The following is an 18,908-nucleotide window of genomic DNA, read 5'->3' as shown; positions in this document are numbered from 1 at the left end:
TGCTCAGGGCTGGGGGAGGGGAGACCCGCCTCCTCCTCCTGCTCTCCTTCCTAATCTGGAAGAGTCTCAGCAAAGGGGCCCAGAAGAGACCATCCTTGCGGAGAGGAGCTGGTTCTGCTGTTTACATAGCTCCTTCCTTAGGAAGGGCCGAGCCCCACTCACTGCTTATGTCCCTGAGTGCGTGCAGCCTTAAGGAGGCCGGGCAGCTTCTCCTCTGACCCTTGAGGCCAAGGCTGCACAGGTGGTCAGCAGCAGGGCCGAACTCCCTTGCCCAGAGTTCCGAGTCCAGCAGGATAGGCAGGCCAGAAGGTGGGCCTCTTCAGGACCTGAGGGCAGGGGACTTGCCGACCCGGTGCTATTTCTATGAGAGCCTGAGTCTCATATTAAATGTCGGGGATGGACGGTTGGCCCTGGGCTGTTGGGAGGGCCCTTGTGCAGGGGCAGCCCCTTAAGGCCTGTGCTCAAACTCTGGGTGGTGTTTGCCACACTTTCCTTCTGCTCCTTAGCTCCTGAGGAAACCACGCCAGCACCTGCATGGGGGAATGAAAGCTGAATTAAAGTGGCCTGCAGTAAGATCTTATTCTTATTGTGGACCTCGCCTAGGCCAGGCCTCGAGCATACAGGGCATGTTGAGTTGGGAGCTTCCTGATGGCCACAGGACCCCACCTCTTCTAGCGTAGCCTGGGGCTGGTGTGGCAGAGGAGCCTGTAAACCCTGGGATGGGATGACACTCCATCATGAAGACCCAGTGGGGAGGCTTCTCCGGGGCGACTTTGTCTTCCCCAGAATGGTGCCCCCAACTGCTGATCCAGGATTTCGGCATCCTCTGCCTTCAGGACTGGGGTGGGATGGGGAGGCACTTTCCTCCTTCCCATCCAGGGCTAACCATCTCTCTGGGAGGGAACTCCCGTGTGCTTAGCAACTTCCCTTTACAGAGTTGTGCTAACTCCAGGGACTGTGCTAAAAAACCACTTTATATTTGCTCATGCAATCCTTCCTCCTGTAAGATGGTGGAATTCCCATCGGACACACAAGAAAACCAAGACACAAGAGCAGATTAGCAGCCTGGTGAAGCAACTCAACCCCTTTCTGTGGGACTCAGAATCCCCCCGTGCGAGTTCTAACAGCTAGTGTCCTCCGAGCCTGGGGGAGAGAACGGAATAGCTCTGGTTTGTGCCCCCCTCCCTGCCACGCCTTTGAGGGATCTTGGATGGCCCTTTATCTCATTCTCTTTGGCATCCGTCCAGCTCCAGCCTCTGATCTTAAGTCTTTATCCCATACTAGAAGTAGCCTGGCTTGGGTAGGGAAAGCCAGGCTTGTGAGAGAAGCCTGGCCTGTTTTTATTATCCAGTTGAGGGTGGAGGTGGAAGGGGTTCATTGATTTCCTTTTACTTATTATTGGGTGTCATGTGTCTCTGGGTTAGCCCAGGTCTGGGAGCTGCAGTCTGGGAGAGATCCCCTACACTAGGGGGCCAGGGGCTCCCTCTGTTCTGTGCTCCTGGGCTGTTTTGGGAATGTGAGAGGCGCAGCTGTGGCATTTGCCCTGGAATGCAGGCAGATTGGCCCCTAGGTCCCCTCCCTCCACGGGCAGAGAGCCAGGACACCTGAGTCTTAACCGCCTCTGGGCTGCGGACCCAGCGGCTCCCACCTGGCCCTCAGGATTATGCTCAGCTGGTGGCTCCTGGGGCCCAGGAAAGGGCCTTTTGCTTTGCCTGGCCGCGGTGCACTGTGCCCACCCAGCTGCCAGTCCCAGGGCAGCCTTTGGATCCAAAGCCACAGAGGCTCTTGAGCGCCTGCTCAGATGTGGACACGAGGTGGGGACAGGGGCACCACCCGCGCCGCAGTGTCTGCAGAGGGGGCAGTGAAAGCGAGGGCGTACATCTGTCTCTGGGTCTCTGGAGCCCGATGGGCTGCGTCACTCTTGGGTCACACCTTCAAATGATAGTGTCCTTCAGACATGGTCCAGAGGCTTGACATCCAGACCTCCTTGCGCTCCTCCTCAATCTGTTCCGTCCCTCTAGCTCAGTCAGGCATTCCAGGTACTGAAACTTCCCCGGTGCGCCCATGGCCGGGGGCTCCCGGTCTTCCCTGGCTCGAAAATTCCGTGATTGCGCGAGGTTACCTTCGGTTACTACCCAGGCCGGGAGCGATGGGCCGATTGCGCCCTCTGGCGGACAGCGGCGGACGGTCCGCACCCCTTCGCCACCAGGGCGCAGCTGGGTGGCCTTTGCCCCCGCTGGGCTGGAGACTTCGCATTAACTCCCCGGCACCCAGCTCCAAGAAGAGAGCCCTTCCCCTCCACACATACGTTGAATGGATTCACCCAGAGACCGGGGCTTTCCCTCTTCCCGGATGGAAGTGCCAGAGCCTGCATCACTTGGACGGCAGAGGCAAAAAGCCTGCAGAATCTAGGGTGGTTTCCTCCAGAAAGGGGCTGAAAAGCCCCAGAGAGAGAGCTCCTTCTCCAGAGTCCCAGTGGCTCTGAATTGTCTCCAAGGCCTCAGGCCTGCACCCAGAAGCTTGATGGAACGACGCTGAGGAAGTTTGAGGCCTTCCTTATCCTGAACAAGTGAGCCCTGCTGCTTCAGATACTGCTTCTGTGTGTATGGAAGGCGCTCTCCCCACGTGTGGGAGGGAGGGTGTGTTCCAGTGCTACTATTGTCTTTGAGACCTTCTTTGAGGTCTATGTAGAATGAATCTCTGAGCCTGTCCCTAGGGTATTCAGAGCTGGAGCCAGGAAGTAGCTGTAGCTGAAAACTAGCCCCCCACCCCCACCCAGCGTGGGGCGCTGCCTGTAAGTGGACTTCCTTTCCAGTCCTCCGTCTGGCACCTCTGTGTACTCAGGCAGGGGAGGCGTTTGCTGAGATTGCAAGGAGACTTTGGCCTGTCACCACTTTGCAGCCTGCGGGACACTGCAGGCTTCTGTGCCCACAGAACCCAAAGTTGAGGCCAGTGGTACCCCTCCGTGCCTCCTGGGTTCCTGGCTCTCCTCTGCGGTGCTTGTGGGAGGTTTTGGGGGATGGTGGCACCAAGTCCTGTCCATCACTGAGCAAAGACTGAGGACAGAGAGGGAGGAGGAGCTACACCACAGACCCCGCAGCTGTGCACACCCCTTCTCACTCGGATGAGAGTTTGGACAATGGTACCCCTTCTCTCCCTCACATCCGCACGTGTTTCCCTTTGAACGTTACTTTATTACTTTGCTTTTCTCTTCAAGGTTGCCCTTCTCTTGTCCTGCCTGGGTCCTACCCACAGAGGACTGAGAAGTCAGCACCTTGTACCCCAACCTGACCTCCCTGGAGGAAAATCTTTTTCTGAATTTCATAAAGCAAATAAGATGTGTTTGCAGCTTTCTGTGTTGTGGCATCTGCAGTCCCATAGACACCTCACACAAGTGCTTGTGAGTGGGGGAGTAGGAACCCCAGCTTCAGGAGGAGACTGAGGCTCGAGGGAGCTGCATGGTTTGCTTTGTGGCCGTTGGAGGGGCGGACAGTGGAGCTGGGACCAAGCTCAGGTTTGGCTCGGCTCCACGGCCTGCGATCTTTTGTCTCCGTCCCCGGGACTGCTCCTTCTGACCAACAGATGTACCCCTGGTGAAAAGAGTCTGTTGAAGTCATAAATCAGAGTCTAGTCCTTAAACCAATAAGCAAGGCTTAGAGTCAGGCCGTGAGTGGAGTGGGCCAAGGTGTTTGATGCCCTGGCTCAGAAGGTTTGATGGGGAAGGTTAACCGTCTGTCTTCTGCTGCATGTTTGGAGCCCGGGTCCCAGCTGTCACTTTAGCTGGCTCAGGCAGTGTGGGGACGTGCTTCTGCCTCTCTGAGCCTCAGTCCTGCCCCCTGTGCTGGTGGTGGTGCGAGGGGGAGGCAGGTGACACAGGTGAAGCTCCTGGCTCGTGGGGGAAGAGCCAGCATGGCAGCTGCCCCCGGTACCCACCAGGCTTGCGCTTGTTGCCTGCTCTGGGGGGCTGGCTCTGCCTATGGCGGAGGAGGGACCCGCCCCTGCTGTCCTGGGCCCAGAGGAGACAGTGACACCGTGTGAAGCCAAGGCAGCAGGTCTGGCCGTGGAGAGGCCACTGGGATTGGCTCCGGACGCTAGTTCCTTTTCTCCTGTTACCTAGACACACGCTGACTCCCTCTAGTTCCGGTTTGCTGGAGACAGGAAGTCAGACCTCTTCCAAAGGCCCCGGAGCAGGAGGGGCTGTAAGAACTGACCTTCCTTGGAAGTCGGGAGGCATCCTGGGCCTGGGAACAAGCTTCTGATCAGCTGGGTAGGAGCCTGGGGCGGGAGTCACCAGCCTCAGGGGTAGAAGATCAGGGCAGGCAGCTGAGGAGGTGTGGGCCCGCAGGCCCAGGCCCCGGGGTGGGGTGGGGGCCCTTGCTTCCTTCTTCCTTCCTCTGAGCAGGGGTGGGGTTGGGGACAGGGCCACCAGGAAGGATCAGACTGGCAGCCCTCAAAGCTGGGGCCCCATCACTCAGGAAGTTGTGCCGTTTAAATCTGGTGTCATCTTGTGATCCCAGCAGCCCCCTTCAGGGCAGATTATTGGGGTTTGGGGCCTCTGAGGAGTCAGGCAGTCCTGTCACTTTCCATCTGTGTTATCTGGGGCTAGTCCCACCACCTCTCGAAGCTTGTTTCCCATCTGTAAAGGGAGGGTGAGAGTTCCAACGTCATGGGACGTTGGGAGGGTTAACTGAGACCATATATGAAATGTGCCCAGCACAGTGCCTGTTACGGGTAAACAAATGACCGTAGAGCCAGCTATCGCTTTTTTTTCTTTTTGAAGGGAGAGGTAATTAGGTTTATTTATTTATTTAATAAATTATATTTTTATTATTTTTTTTAAATTTGTTTTATTTATTTTTTTGTGGGTAGGGTGTTATTAGATTTTTAGATAGAACCCAGGACCTCGTGCATGTTAAGCACTCACTCTACCACTGAGCTATACCGTCCCGACCCTAGCCAGCCATTGCACTCTGGTGATTATTATCAGGGGGGCCAGGGACCAGGCACCCCCCCACCCCAGCAGAACAGCAGGCAGGTGAGAGCTAGCTCAGAGCATGGCAGGAATGAGGGCATGGCATGTGGGGCCGGGCTCTGTAGGCTGTGGGGCTGTTGAGGGTCCCAGGAGGGGAGGATCAGCAGTTCCTGTGCCGCCCTCGGCTGTACCCTTCTTGTCTGGGGGCTGAGGAGACGCAGGGCCTCCTGTTGGCCGCCCATTGCTGGGGTGATGGAAGCTTGCACTAGAGGGCGGATTCGGCTCCCTTGCTGCTGTTAAAAGCAGAATGGTGGGGCCCTGGAGCTTCTGGGGCCAGGCTGCTTGCCAGGCTTCTGCAGAAACAGCCTACGGAGCAGTCTGGCCCCCTCTGCCGAAGAGGGGGGAATGCTGCACCAGCCTCGTCCCAGCCCCCACCTCTCCATACACCTCCTCCGGAGCCCAGAGACTCCAGAGGAGTCTGGAGCCTGAGGTTTGGCTTCTACCAGGTCAGAAAGGGCAGGTACCACCCCAAGGACCCCTCCAGTTTAGGGGCTGAGAAGGCTTAAGCTCTTGGAAATTAAGTGGGACCTGGCAGTGCCCGGGCCCCTCCCTGTGGCGTGGGGCCCCTCCTTCCCGCCCCTCCTCTCCGCCTGGCCCTGCGGGGAGTCGGAGTGCCCGGTTCCAGGCAGGCATTTCTGACTGCCAAGCCAGCCAGCCGCGCAGCCCTGTCTGGAGGGAACACAGGTGCCCGACTCCCAGAGGTAGGAGAGCCCCCAGGGCGGCCCCAGGAGCATCCAGAGCGCCTTTCTGGGCTGCAGAGAAGAGCTGTGGGAGATGCTCTTAGCCAGGCTGGTCTGCGCTGGTCCCTTCCTGACCTGGGGCTGGCCGTGTCTCCCATGGGCGGGGCAAGTACTCAGAGGTCATTAACTTTTCAGTACAGGCAGGGAGGGTGCTGCCTTTGGAGACTTAGTGCCCAGGATCCCTTTTCTTACCTGAGCCTTCTCTCTGCAGACGCCCTGCTGGCGGACTTGGAATCCACCACCTCCCACATCTCCAAACGGCCCGTGTTTTTGTCTGAGGAGACCCCCTACTCGTACCCAACTGGAAACCACACGTACCAGGAGATTGCTGTGCCACCCCCTGTCCCGCCTCCCCCATCCAGCGAGGCCCTCAATGGCACGATTCTTGACCCCTTAGACCAGTGGCAGCCCAGTGGCACCTCCCGATTTGTCCACCAGCAGGTAAAGTGGGGACCAGGGCTCGAAAGTCAGCTTCGGGGCAAAAGGAACTTGTCTGGCAGTGGCTCAGGGAGCCGGGGATCAGGGGAGTGGGGAGAAGAGGCAGGGGATGTCCGGCTCTCCCCACCCTGCACCACCATGTGAGGGCAGTGACCAAGTGTTAATCACCTGTCTCCCAGCCGAGTGTGGAAATTCCCTGGTGAGACTGGCTGTGAGCAGGAGCCTCCCGGGGATGACTTGGGTGGTTCCTTTTCCTCCTCGGGGAATCTCTGAACACATTCCTTCCTGCAGCCTCAGTCTCCGTCCCCAGTGTACGGCTCCAGCGCCAAAACTTCCAGTGCCTCCATCCCCCAGGACGGCGTGGGCCCTCCGTGTTCCCGAGCCGGTGAGGAAGAGCACGTGTACAGGTATTGCCCAGTCCCCACCCCCTACCCCCCATTTGGAAATCCAGCGCATCGGCCTGGCTGGGGGCAGCTGAGGCCAGGGACCAGGCATGGCCACGGCCCTCGGCGTTGGGGGGAGGTGGGCGTTCTGCCTCCAGGGTCATTGGGTTAGACTACAGAAGGCCTGAGGTGCCTGGCCAGCTCCTGAGGCCTCTCCATTGGCTCGGTGGCCTTATCACTGCCATCTCCTGCAGTGGCCAGGGTGGCTGTCACATCACCCTGCACTGAGGAAGGTTCAGGAACTGAAGCAAGACTTCCTTCCTACCCTCTCTTTACCACATCCCTTGTCCACTCTCCGTCTTCTGGCTGGCAGAGACCTTGCACCCCGCCCCCCACCTATTCTCCTTGAGGACTTGGGGGCCACCAGAGCATTGCTCACCGCAGTCTCCCCTCTGCCTCTCAAAGCTTTCCCAACAAGCAGAAGTCAGCCGAGCCATCACCTACTGTCATGAGCTCCTCCTTGGGCAGCAACCTTTCAGAACTCGACCGCCTGCTACTGGAGCTGAATGCAGTGCAGCATAACCCCCCGGGCTTCCCCACAGGTAGGACGAGGTGAGACCCCGCCCCAGGCCCGCCTGCCGGCCTCTGGGCTCCCCCAGGGATTAGGGATGAGCGGCTTTTCTCTCTCCTCCCAAGATGAGGCCAACTCAAGCCCTCCCCTGCCCGGCGCTCTGAGCTCCCACTATGGCATCCCAGAGAATAACAGCCCGCTGGGGGGCAAAGCCGGGCCGCTGACCAAAGAGAAGCCCAAGCGGAACGGGGGCCGAGGCCTGGAGGACGTGCGGCCCAGCGTGGAGAGTCTGCTGGACGAGCTGGAGAGCTCCGTGCCCAGCCCCGTGTGAGTGTCTGCGGAGCCCTCCCAGGCAGAGGGAGGCCTCGCCCAGCCCATCCCCTGCTCCGGTGTCTGTCCTCATCCCCGGTATCACCTGTTCCCTCTGAAAGTGCCCGTTGTTTGCCGGGCCCCGAGGGATGGTGGTGAATCACACAGAAACCATGCCTGCCTTCAGCGAGCCATGGCCCTCAGAAAGGACAGCCGCTGTACAGGCTGAGGGCACCGGTGGCCAGCGGCTGCCAGTGTGGGCTTTGGAGCAGCACAATAGGGTTCATAGCTTGGCTCTGCCCTTACTGAATGTCGTCTCTTGAGCCTTTGTTTTCCCATCTGTAGAATGGGAGAAGGGATATGGGATATGATGGGACACACGTAAAGCGCCTGCACATGATACGCATGGCAAGTGCCTACCAGGCGTCGGCTCTTCTCGGTGTTACCACCTTGTTGAAATAGCCTCACCCGTACATACGGTGTGGTGGGGGATGCGCAGGACGCTTGGGCTTGTTGAACAGGCGGGCTTGAACTTGGTCTTTCTGGGAAAGGGGCCGCCTGAGCTGCCCTCTCTTCTCCCCTGTCAGCTCACCTCAGCACTCTGGCCCCTTGGCTGACAGCAGCTGCCTCCCAAGGATGAGTCCCCAGGAGAGACTGGGGGCTGATGGACTTCTCCAGTGTTGGGGGTGGTGGGACCTCAGTGTCAGAGCTGAGATGGTGATCCCCTGTGAGGGGAGGGCCACGCTGGGGGAGGGCAGGCTGGACGCTGGGGCCCCTGCTGATGCCACGCCTGCCTGCAGCCCCGCCATCACTGTGAACCAGGGCGAGATGGGCAGCCCCCAGCGCGTCACCTCCAGCCAGCAGCAGACACGCATCTCGGCCTCCTCTGCCACCAGGGAGCTGGACGAGCTGATGGCCTCACTGTCGGATTTTAAGGTGCCCTGAGGCCCCTCCTCTTCCCTGCCCTGCTCCCTCAGGCTCCTCTCCCTTCTTCTCCTCCCACTGGAACTCAGCCCCTCAGTGTGTGGGTGCCTCTCCCTGAGCCCGGGACCCCGCAGGCAGTGCCCCGGCCTTATCAGGATAGGGGGAAGGGAGGGCCCAGCTGGGCTGCTCCGAGACTGAGCTGTCTCACAGCCTGTGAAGGCAAGAAAGTGCTCGGAGGGACATTCCTTCCTCCCTGGGTGCTCCCAGCTCCCAGCCACCCAAGCAAGGGATCGGAGGCTGGGACAAAGGGCCCTGTGTTGATGCTGCTCTTGGGGGAGGGTGTTCCCTGCTGGGCATGTGAGACTTGGGATCCTGTGCCGAGAGGTCTTTAGCCCTTGAGCCTCGTCTCCCACACTGGCTGTCCTCAACACGTCCTCTTCCTTTCTGCCTCTGGCTCCTGAATCCACAGGCCTCCTTCGCCAGACTCCTTCCATCCTCTGTGGTCCTCTGAGTCCCCCAAGTTGCCTGGGAGACCTCACCCATCAGGCTTCTGGGCCAGTCCTGTGTGAGGCGCCCCCCTCCCCCTGGGCCTCCCCAGGCCTGCCAGGCCCAAGATGTGTTATTTAGAGGATGCATTGCGTCCACGGGGGCTGATATTGACTGAGCTCTCCAACGGTTGCTGACTCTGCCCTTCCACATGGATCGGCCAGACCTTGGGGCATGACTTAGAGAAGCTGAGAAGGGAAGCCAGCTCTTGGCCCTGATGGCCCCTCTGGCCTCCCTTCAGCGGGGCTTTCAGCGGTGGGGTGGAGCTCGGGGAGGCGAGGTGGAGGGATGGGAGTGACCGAGCTGGTGACCCCCGTGTCCCAGCGGCTCTGAGCGCCAGGGTCAGAAGGCAGGTCAGCAGCGAGTCCGTCAGGCTCGGGTGTTAGCCCCGGTGCCCGTTAGGCTGTGCTGCTTTCTGAGACTGCGGTGTCTCGCTGCCCCTGGAGAAGCTCCGCTCGTTCTAGCTGTAGAGGTTGTAGCCTCTTGAGCAAGGACTCGGGGTGCAGGGAGCTGGGGTTGTCTGGGCAAGACAGAGCCAAGCGCTGGGCCAAGGCTGGAGCGGGCAGGGTCCTGCCTGCTGCTGGCCCTCCCTTGGTCGGTGCCTGGGCTGACCTCCCTGTGGTCCACCTCCCTCCCCTCTACTCTGACAGGCCTGGCTCAGAGGCTGCATTCTGCTGCCGAGGTTTGACGGGGGTCTAGGATGTAGAGCCCAGGAAAGCTTCTCTAGGAGGCCTGGGTCTTTTTCCAGGGCCAGTCCTCATGCTTCGGCTTCCCTGCCACCTGGATGAGACGTCTGGCCAGGGTAGATGGTGGCTCTCGGAGTCCTGAGGCCGAGCTGGTCCCTTGCAGTGAGCTTCCTTCCTCACCTCTTCTGTCTCTCTCTCCTTCTCCTCTGCCTTTTGTCTTTCTCCTCCTCCAGACCAGCTCCTCTGCTGTGGCCTTGAGCTCCCTGGGGCTGCACGGCTCAGCTCCATCCCCACACCAAATGTTCCCTCCTCCTCCTCCTGCTGGCCCCTCTGTGTTCCTGCCACCCATTAAGAAACCTTCCCCTGCAGGCCCTGGCCACACCCTGGAGGCCCTCGGCACTGAGGACAGTGATAGCACACGGGGCCTACTACCTCCTGTGGCCCCCAGCTGGCTTGATTCGGCTGGCCTCGGGGTGACGCCTGACATCCCCAACTCAAGTTTTTCCCCTTCAGAGGGTTCTCTGGGGCCATTGGCTGCAAAGAGCCAGGCTTGTGTCTTGGGGGACCCAAACCTGGTGGTTGAGCTCTCCAGGGCACCCCCTAGCCATACTCTACTTAGTGCTGGGTGTGCAGGTCCCCAGGAGGCTGGGGACCCCCGAGTGCCATCGGCCAACCCTTTGTGCCCAGAGGAGGCTGTGGCTGCCTCATGGGAGCAGCCCAGGGCCCTGGGGACACTCAGGCCTGAGACCCCGCTGGGAGCTCTGCCCAGCTTCCAGGAAGTAGCTGAGCCAGCCATCGTGGCCACAGACCGTCAGGCTATCTTCCCAGATACCTGGAGTCTCACGAAGGAACGTGGACGGCAGAAGGAGAGGGCAGGGCCAGAGCCAGGGGAGCCGGAGAGCGGCTGCCCGGCCCTAGTTGACAAGGAACAGTTAGGTGGAGAGACGCCCACGGTGGGCAGCCCGATCAGGCCAACCCAGGGACCTGAGACCCCCAGGAGGCCAGAGGGCACCGCCGAAGCTGCTGCCAAGGCCGGGAGGGAACAGCCGGAGCTTCCACAGGCCGTGGTCGTGGACACGCCCAGCACCACTGAGAAGATTTCCACCTCTGGCCAGGCAGGCGTGAGCTCTTGTGGCTGCTCGGCATGGCCCCGGCCATCCTCACGTCAGCCATCCCTGGCTGACTGCATGTGGCCTCCCCCTCTGCGCATGTCTGCTTGGGCAGCCCATCCCCAGATGCTGTGGCCTGAGACCCGGGCGACCAGCACTGGGCAGCAGGCTCCGTGGGGCCAGCGGGGCTCCCTGGGCCCTGGCGTTTCTCTCAGTGACACCCCGCCCCTTGCTTTATGGAGGCTTTTTCCTTTAGATGAGCTTCCCCTGACATCCTGATGGGATGTGTGTGGAATATTAAAAGCATGGGCTTTGGAACCGGACAGAACTGAGTACAAGCCTCACCTCCAGCCCTTGCTCCCTGTGAGACCCTGGGCAACCCCGCACCAGCCTCAGTTTTCTCATCTTTAAAATGAGAGTAATAGAGCATTTTCCCCCAAGGTTCTCCAGAGGATTGAATGAAGTAATGCCTGGAAAGTGATTAAAAAGAACACAGCACATGGTCCCCAATAAGCCATGGCTGGTGATAGTGTCATTATTTGCTTCTTGCTTGGTTGAAATTTTAGGCCCTTTTCAAAACAAAATAAAACAACAACAAAAAACCAAATTGCTTGACACAACATTGTAAAATGACTATTACTCAATAAAAAAAAGTTAAAAACAAAAACAAACAAGCAAACAAACAAAAAACCCAAACTGCTAGAAACAAGTAGGTTATAATAACAACAACAACAACAAAAAACTGGCTGAAAGATTTACTGGGAGGAAAGATCATACTTTTCTATTAAAAATCAAAAAAGGAAGGAAGGGCAGTCTTGTGCTCTCATAAGAATGTCCATTTACAAGCATAATTCTTGTAATAATCCTTTAAGGCAGCTGAGAAAATACCATTATCCCATTTCAAGGATGGAGAAGCTGAGGCCCTGGATATGACGTGTCTTGCCCAAGGTCAGGGCTGACTTGAAGGGAGTCTGCTCTGCCCACCCCCATCCCCCCGCCTCTCAGCTCAGCTTGGCCCTTCTCTGGTGGTTCTGGTTCTGCCCTCCCGACCTGGGGGCCCCTGAGTGTGGACTGAGCAGCAGCGGCTGAGCCCAGAGTGGCCTGTGACAGCCTCCCTCCCTCCTCAGATCCGCTCCGTGATCAGGAGGAGCCGGGAGACGGGCCACGCGCACCCCATGTCCCGGGAGCCCTCCCCTCGCCGCCGGCTGGACCCCGCCGCCCTGAGCAGGACCCCGTCCCAGGAGCGGCTCATCGCAGAGCTGCAGGGCCGGCTGGGCATCCAGCCGGAGGCGGAGGCGGATGTGGGGGACTTGGGGACCTCTGCCGAGGACTGGCTGGCTGAGGGCATCATCATCACCGTGCAGCCGCGTGGGAGGCGGGCTGGGGGGCAACTGGTAGAGAAGGTAGCCGGCCCAGAGCTGGGCCAGCGAGGTTCTCTTGTTCTTCCTTGGCCCTGGCTGGAGGGGAGGTTTGGCGCGTGGGGGGTCCTGCATCCTGTGACCTTGTGAGGCTGGCCTCACTCTTGGTGCCAGAGTGGGAAGGCCCTGGGGAGCCGGGGGACGTCCCCTCTCATGTCCCTGCTTGTTGAGCTGGTGTTTCCTCTGTTGTCTTCATCTCTCTCCCTCCTTTCTTCCTCTCAGGTTGTCTTCCCTCCCGGCTCTCCCATTCCCCTGAGAAGAACCTTCTCTGTTCTGCCTTCTCCTTCTCCTACCGGCCCTTTGCTTCACCATCGCAAAGACGCCTCTGCCAGGAGCTCTTCTCCCCCGCCCAGCCTGCCCGCCTCCTCCACCCTGGGGCCCTCAGCTCTCCCCCGCGGCTCCCCCGGGGTCCGGAGTGCTGGGGCAGGGCCTCGGGAGGATGATGCGCAGGACCTCACCCCTCCCACTCCTGCACCCCACTCTGTGAGGTCCGTGGGCTGCCAGACCGACGAGGACCCGCTCTTCCCCTCAATGCAGGCAGGCCTCGGGGCCCTGGCACCGGCCCTCCCTGTCCCTGTCCTTATGCCTGAGCTGTGTCCTCACTCTGTGTGCACGTGTGCGCACACACACATGCACACACACGTGCACACACACGCGCCGCACACACACACCACACACACACTCTGTTCCTCCATCCACAAGCCCTTGCCTGGTACCACAGCCTTTCCTTAGACCTGGCCTTAACTTGATGTCCCTGGTCCCACCCTGGAGATGTCAGTTGCCTTCTTTCTTCCCAGTGGGGCTTCCCCTCAGCCCTGCCCCAGGCTCTGAGCAAGCCGTTCCCAGAAGGGAAACCAAAACGTGCTCCCCCCCCCGGCCCCCGGTGCAGTACCTGCAGGTTCTCCTTGCTCTCCGGCCCCAGTCATCTCCCCTCCCTAAGTCCCATGCCTCTCTCTCCCTCTTCATCTGTCCCTGGGCCTCTCTCTCCTGGTTGGTTTTCTCTAGACTTTTCCTCCTGATTTTGGTCCTGCCAGTGGAGGGAGAAAAATCCATCCTTTATCTCATCCTAAATTCCTTTTTTTAAAATGGTTTAGTGACAAGTTCTCATATTCTTTTTTCCTTAATTAAAAAAAAAGAAATTCTTATTCTTGTTTCCTCCCCCATCTAAGATCCAGAGCCTGGAGCAAAGAGCGGATGGAGAGCTGTGCTGGGCGGCTGGCTGGCCTCCAAACGGCAGGCAGAGCAGCCCGGAAGGGCAGGACGAGGGAGGGGTCAGTGCCGAGGCTGGGGCTTAGGGTCCTGCTAGCCGTGTGTTCCGGGGCTCTGTCAGGCCTGCAGGGTGCCCTGCCCTCTGACCACCAGGATGTCTTACAGATGCCACTCCCACCTTGAGGGCTCCCGAGGCCCCTGGAGGAGGTTGCACACCCTGCTTTGATCAGCCCATCTCTCCGGGAGGGAGAAAAGCCCCTGGTGCTGGGAGACCCCCTCCCCCTGGATGTCCTGACCAGCCCTCTCTCCCTGCCTCCACAGTTCATGGCCCAGGGGAAGACGGGGAGCAGCTCTCCCCCAGGGGGGCCCCCAAAGCCCGGGAGCCAGCTCGACAGCATGCTGGGGAGCCTGCAGTCTGACCTGAACAAACTGGGAGTCGCCACAGTTGCCAAGGGAGTCTGCGGGGCCTGCAAGAAACCCATTGCGGGGCAGGTGATGATGAGGGTTGGGGTTGGGCAGGGAGGGAGCGGCAGAGGGGCACAGGACCGTTGCTCCTCTGGGGCAGGTGCTCCATGGCAGGCCCAGGTCCTGAACCACATCCCGCCTCCCTCCTCAGGTCGTGACTGCCATGGGGAAAACGTGGCACCCAGAGCACTTCGTCTGCACCCACTGCCAGGAGGAGATCGGGTCCCGGAACTTCTTCGAGCGGGATGGCCAGCCCTACTGTGAAAAGGACTATCACAACCTCTTCTCTCCGCGCTGCTACTACTGCAATGGGCCCATCCTGGATGTGAGTTCCCAGGTGCAGGGGGTGCCGTCTGAGGCTCAGAGAGGTCGTGTGACATGCTGGATCCCACACAGCTACGAAACCCGGCTTCATACTCAGGCCTGATCCCCGACCCATCCTAAGGCACATAAAGCAGCGTCACCTCCCACCCACCTCCCATCTCAGATTCTCTTCTGCCAGAACTCCAAGAGATGAGGAGCCCTGCCCAGATAAACAGAATGGAGTGCCGGCTCCCTCGCTCTCCTGCTGTGTGGTGTTAAGGGAGTGTCTAGCCTCTCTGAGACTAAGTTTCTTCACTTATAATATGGGAGTCATAGTAGAACCTGTGATCTCAATTGCACATGTGAGGATTAAAGGAGACAGAGTGTGTCTGGCACGTCACATCCTTCAGTCAGTCGGAATTCTCAGTGATACTCAGAGCACAATGTGGAGAGGTCCCCATCTTGGGGTGTTTTGCTCTTTGGGAGTGGGGGTGGGAAGGCCAGCCTTGCCTGTAGGTCTCAGCTGTGGGATGTCCACGGGGCAGCAGCTCAGCGCTGATCCCACCCTTTGCTCTCACAGAAAGTGGTGACAGCCCTTGACCGGACGTGGCACCCCGAGCACTTCTTCTGTGCCCAGTGTGGAGCCTTCTTCGGGCCTGAAGGTACTCGCTATCCCTGGGAGCATCAGGGAGGTGGGGACAGGGGTGGAGGTTGGAGTCAGGGTGGCCTCACCTTGCAGGCCCTCACTCCCCCTCGCTCCTCAGGGTTCCATGAGAAGGACGGCAAGGCCTACTGCCGCAAGGATTACTTTGACATGTTCGCGCCCAAGTGTGGCGGCTGCGCCCGGGCCATCCTGGAGAACTACATCTCGGCCCTCAACACCCTCTGGCATCCTGAGTGCTTCGTGTGCCGGGTAAGGGGCCCCCACGCCCTCCTCTGGAGGGGGCCAGGAGCGGGCAGGAGGGAGAGGAGGGCCTAGCTTGCTGTGCTTTCTGGATCCGACTCGGGGGCCCCATTTGGGGTTATTAAGGGGGTGGGAAGGCAGGGGGTCCACTTCCTCAAGTCCTGTGTGGGCTCATACTGGGGCTGCAAGAAACCAAGAGCAGGTAGTACTGTGCAGCCGCCCCGAGACGGGTCGTGTTCGGGAGAAGGGAGTTTGAGGGTGAAGTGAGGCAACGCGAGCATTTAGCAGCTCAGCGGGAATAGGCACTGGTTACCAGGCTGCATTCTGGCAGGTAATGGCCCACAGATGTTATTAAAGATCCAGCAAGGATCCTCTGATCCAATGAGTTTGGGAAACAGTGTTCATTGCAAAACTTCTCAGAGCCGTGTTTTTTTTTTAAGTGGATGTACTGGGGATTAAACCCAGGACCTTGTGCATGCTAAGCCTGCACTCTACCACTGAACTATACCCTCCCCTCCTTCCTCAGAGCCTTTTATACCTAAGAGTGCATGGAGATCTCCAAATGGGAATGTAGGATGCAGAGTTTGACTGAGGAACCCTTTTTTTAGCACAGGTTTAGGGTTTCTGGGCACACCATTACAGCCATCTGCTGAAGTGCTCAGGAGTCCTACCTGTGTTTGAATCCAGGCCGTGCAAGTTAGCAGTGGCGAGTCAGGATCATTCCTGGGAGAACTCAGTAAGCGCTGGGCATAGCGCTTGGCGCGTGGGGAATGCTTAGCGAGTGGGAGTCGTTTCAAGTGGGATGACCCTGGCTGTCTCCTGCCCATGACCCGGAGCTGCCCCAGCCCGAGCCCCCTGCCCCCCAATCCCACCCGTCTTCTGCCTCCAGGAGTGCTTCACGCCTTTCGTCAACGGCAGCTTCTTCGAGCACGACGGGCAGCCCTACTGCGAGGTGCACTACCACGAGCGGCGGGGCTCGCTGTGCTCCGGCTGCCAGAAGCCCATCACAGGCCGCTGCATCACCGCCATGGCCAAGAAGTTCCACCCGGAGCACTTCGTCTGTGCCTTCTGCCTCAAGCAGCTCAATAAGGGCACCTTCAAGGAGCAGAACGACAAGCCTTACTGTCAGAACTGCTTCCTCAAGCTCTTCTGCTAGGCGCCCCCCTCCCTTCCTCTGCCCTGCCCTCCCCTCCCCGGCCCAGCCTCCCAACTGCTACTGGGACCCAGAGGCCCGGGGGTGGAGGGGCAAATGCGACCGAAACTGGAACCACATCCTTGGCTGGTGCAGGATGGCACGAGGACCCTGAGGGGTCCTGCCTGTTTTTCTCACCCGCTGCCAGAGCCTCTGGGCCTCCCTCCTCCTCCTGCAGCTCTCCCCAGGCTGCCAGCTCTTCACCCTCCCTAGAGGCAGAGGCTGGAGGGCCCCACCCCACCCTGCGTGTGTCCCCACCAACCCACCTGGCCAGGCCAGCACCCCACACTGGAGCCATCCCTTCCTCATGTTTTGGCAGTGAAGCCAGCAGGGAGGGCAGGCAGGGTCAGATGGGGGCCCCTTTTCATCCGTATCCTCCCCGCTCAACCTAATTCTCCTTGTTCTGAGAATACTGGGGGACTAAGCTCCCTCCAAACAATGCCAGCATCCATCCATCCATCCATCCATCCATCCAAGGGTGGGAGGGCCCAGGGGCCACGGAGGGTACCTTGTGCTCCTGCCCTTCCAGCCTCTCCAGGCCTGGGCGACTGCCCCCACCCCCCATACCTGCTCTGGTTCTACTGAGAAAGGCCTCTCTCCAGCAATAATGTTTTATAGTCACTCCCTCCGTCCCCGGGGACGGCGTGCGGCGGGGCCTTTCACCCAGTGCCTGGACACTGTACCGACTTTGATAGATTTCTACACTGAGGTTTGAATTCATATCGTCTGTGTTGCTTTTACTTCTCTCTACAGAAATGATTTTGAAGATTTTAAAGACGTTCCCTTTTGTACTCTTCCCCAGTGTGCACCGCCACTGGTCCTGTGGGTGATGGTGGCTGTGGTATATGGGGTTTGCCTTGTACTGAGGGCTTGGGGCGGGGAAGCAATTTGTATTTTATTTTTTCTTAGCACGAGCAGGTGAACTGGGAGCAGTTCTGTGACTCCCCTTCCTTAACTTCACAGCTCACCAGGACTGTTTTTATAAACTGCTGTATTCCGGGAAAAAAAAAACCCTTCCTTACTGCCCAGGCCAGCAAACTCTTCACTGAAACTGGCCTTAAGGGTGTCTTGCCCTTTGGGGCCCAAAATTCTGAACCTCATCCATCTTGTTCCTGAGAGAGGAGAAGGGGGAAGTATACTTTCGGGGCACTGCTTCCCAAGTAAGCCATTAGGAGTGTCCACTCCCTTGTGAACTTTCTGGCAACAAAGAGAATATTCTCAGCCTCCTCACTGCTTCTCTGGAGCTCTTTCTTCTGCCTTCTCAGGAAGCTGGTATCTGATTTTGACCATTAGCCTTGTTGATTCCACTGGGTGCATCATGTCCCCAAATTTCCTGCCCTCCCTGGAGACTGGAGGCCTGGGGGAAAGAGCCCAGGTTGTTGCAAGGGGGCCTGATAGGACTCTGGGCAGAGAGACAGGATCCTGCTGAGACAGCAGGAAAGCCCCAGAGTGCTCTCCCCCGAGGATGAAACAGGCAGGGCTCGGGTTCCAGATACAGCAGAGGCTGAGTGTGCTGTGGTCCCGAAGAGGGTCCCTCCTTGGTGCGGGCTGGGGAGCAGCCAGGGTCTGGGAAGGTCAGCCAGCACCCCCCCCCCCAGGTCTGATGTCTCCACTTCCACCCACAGGCCTTACCGCTCTGTTTACAGTGACCCGCCCCAGACCCCTCCCCTAGAGGGCGTGGGGTTTCAGAGGTCCACCCTCTGGGTCAGTGGTTATTTGATGATTTGATTTTTTTTCTTTTTTTTTTTTTCCTCTTTAAACTTATAACCTGGCTTTCCCCCCATTTCAATTCCTGTGATTTATGCCAATAAAGTTTGCCATTATTTTCACCTGTGCTAGTAGTGCCTTTTCTTTCTGGTCTAAGATAACAGCTTAGTTCTAGAAGAGAGACTAAACCCTCCCCAGACTCACAAGGACCACAGTTTGAGGGTAAATCATTGAAGTTCTCTTACTTGAAGCAAAAAGCCCTGGGAATGGGATCCCTGCCCCACAGGGATGTCTGTGGTCACAGGTCCTCCTGGCTCCCTGTGTGGGTCAGGCCCGGCCCTTTGCACTTTCCCGTGGGTGTGCTGAGTGCATCCTCATAGGGACCTGTGGATGGCCTTACGCTCACCGATGGGGCAAATTTCAAAAAGGAAGCTGATGCGCACAAGGCAATCCTCTGAGTGAGCGCAGAGACAGGATGTGAACACAGGGCTTGTCTCTTCCTGTGTTCCTAGGTTGACCAGACACTACCACTGCCACGTGTGCACCACACCTTGGACGTAGAACCTTCCCAGTTCAAGGTGGTTGTCCTTACAGTTGAGGATGAGTCTCAGCTGCCCCCTGGTGTTCATGTCCATATTTGCATGCTTCCTCACTCATGTCAGCCAGAACTCCAGTCCTGGGCCCTCAAGAACTTCATGGACAGCTTTGTAGCTTCAGTTTCCCTGTTACTGGGATGATCCTCCAAAGGCTGCATGTTGACTTTTAAGTCTAAACCCTGACCGTATCCCAGTGAGCTCAGAAGTGAAAATTAGCTTTACCCCCTCATCCAGAGATAATTTTTCCAGCCATGTTGATTTATTTATATAAATGAATGTGGTACATTTGTCTTTTTGTTTTTAGCTCAACTGCACTTTGTGAATATTCTCCCATGTCAATAAATATAGACCTGCAGCATTTTCTACTGGCTTCATG

At 58.4% G+C, this 18,908-nt stretch overlaps 1 protein-coding gene across 3 annotated transcripts in view; it reads left to right on the top strand.

The window, feature by feature from the left end:
- The window catches only part of PXN (paxillin), a 42,405-nt gene extending 24,347 nt beyond the window's left edge, over nt 1-18,058 (top strand). The window contains exons 2-15 of one of the 3 annotated variants that reach the window (XM_031442787.2): nt 5,984-6,213; nt 6,502-6,617; nt 7,059-7,195; nt 7,290-7,491; nt 8,274-8,409; nt 9,863-10,744; nt 11,866-12,141; nt 12,379-12,693; nt 13,326-13,427; nt 13,687-13,857; nt 13,982-14,155; nt 14,714-14,795; nt 14,898-15,046; nt 15,927-18,058. In XM_031442787.2, the coding sequence (XP_031298647.2) occupies nt 5,984-6,213; nt 6,502-6,617; nt 7,059-7,195; nt 7,290-7,491; nt 8,274-8,409; nt 9,863-10,744; nt 11,866-12,141; nt 12,379-12,693; nt 13,326-13,427; nt 13,687-13,857; nt 13,982-14,155; nt 14,714-14,795; nt 14,898-15,046; nt 15,927-16,193 (3,239 nt within the window). In that variant the 3' untranslated portion in view covers nt 16,194-18,058. The remainder of the gene's footprint in view (nt 1-5,983; nt 6,214-6,501; nt 6,618-7,058; nt 7,196-7,289; nt 7,492-8,273; nt 8,410-9,862; nt 10,745-11,865; nt 12,142-12,378; nt 12,694-13,325; nt 13,428-13,686; nt 13,858-13,981; nt 14,156-14,713; nt 14,796-14,897; nt 15,047-15,926) is intronic. The other 2 variants (XM_031442792.2, XM_031442793.2) reach the window with 2 other exon arrangements.
- The last annotated feature ends 850 nt before the right edge of the window (nt 18,059-18,908 follow it).

This window comes from Camelus dromedarius, chromosome 31 (assembly GCF_036321535.1).
Source record: "Camelus dromedarius isolate mCamDro1 chromosome 31, mCamDro1.pat, whole genome shotgun sequence".
Classification (NCBI taxonomy): domain Eukaryota; kingdom Metazoa; phylum Chordata; class Mammalia; order Artiodactyla; family Camelidae; genus Camelus; species Camelus dromedarius.
This window is presented reverse-complemented; position numbering and strand designations above follow the sequence as displayed.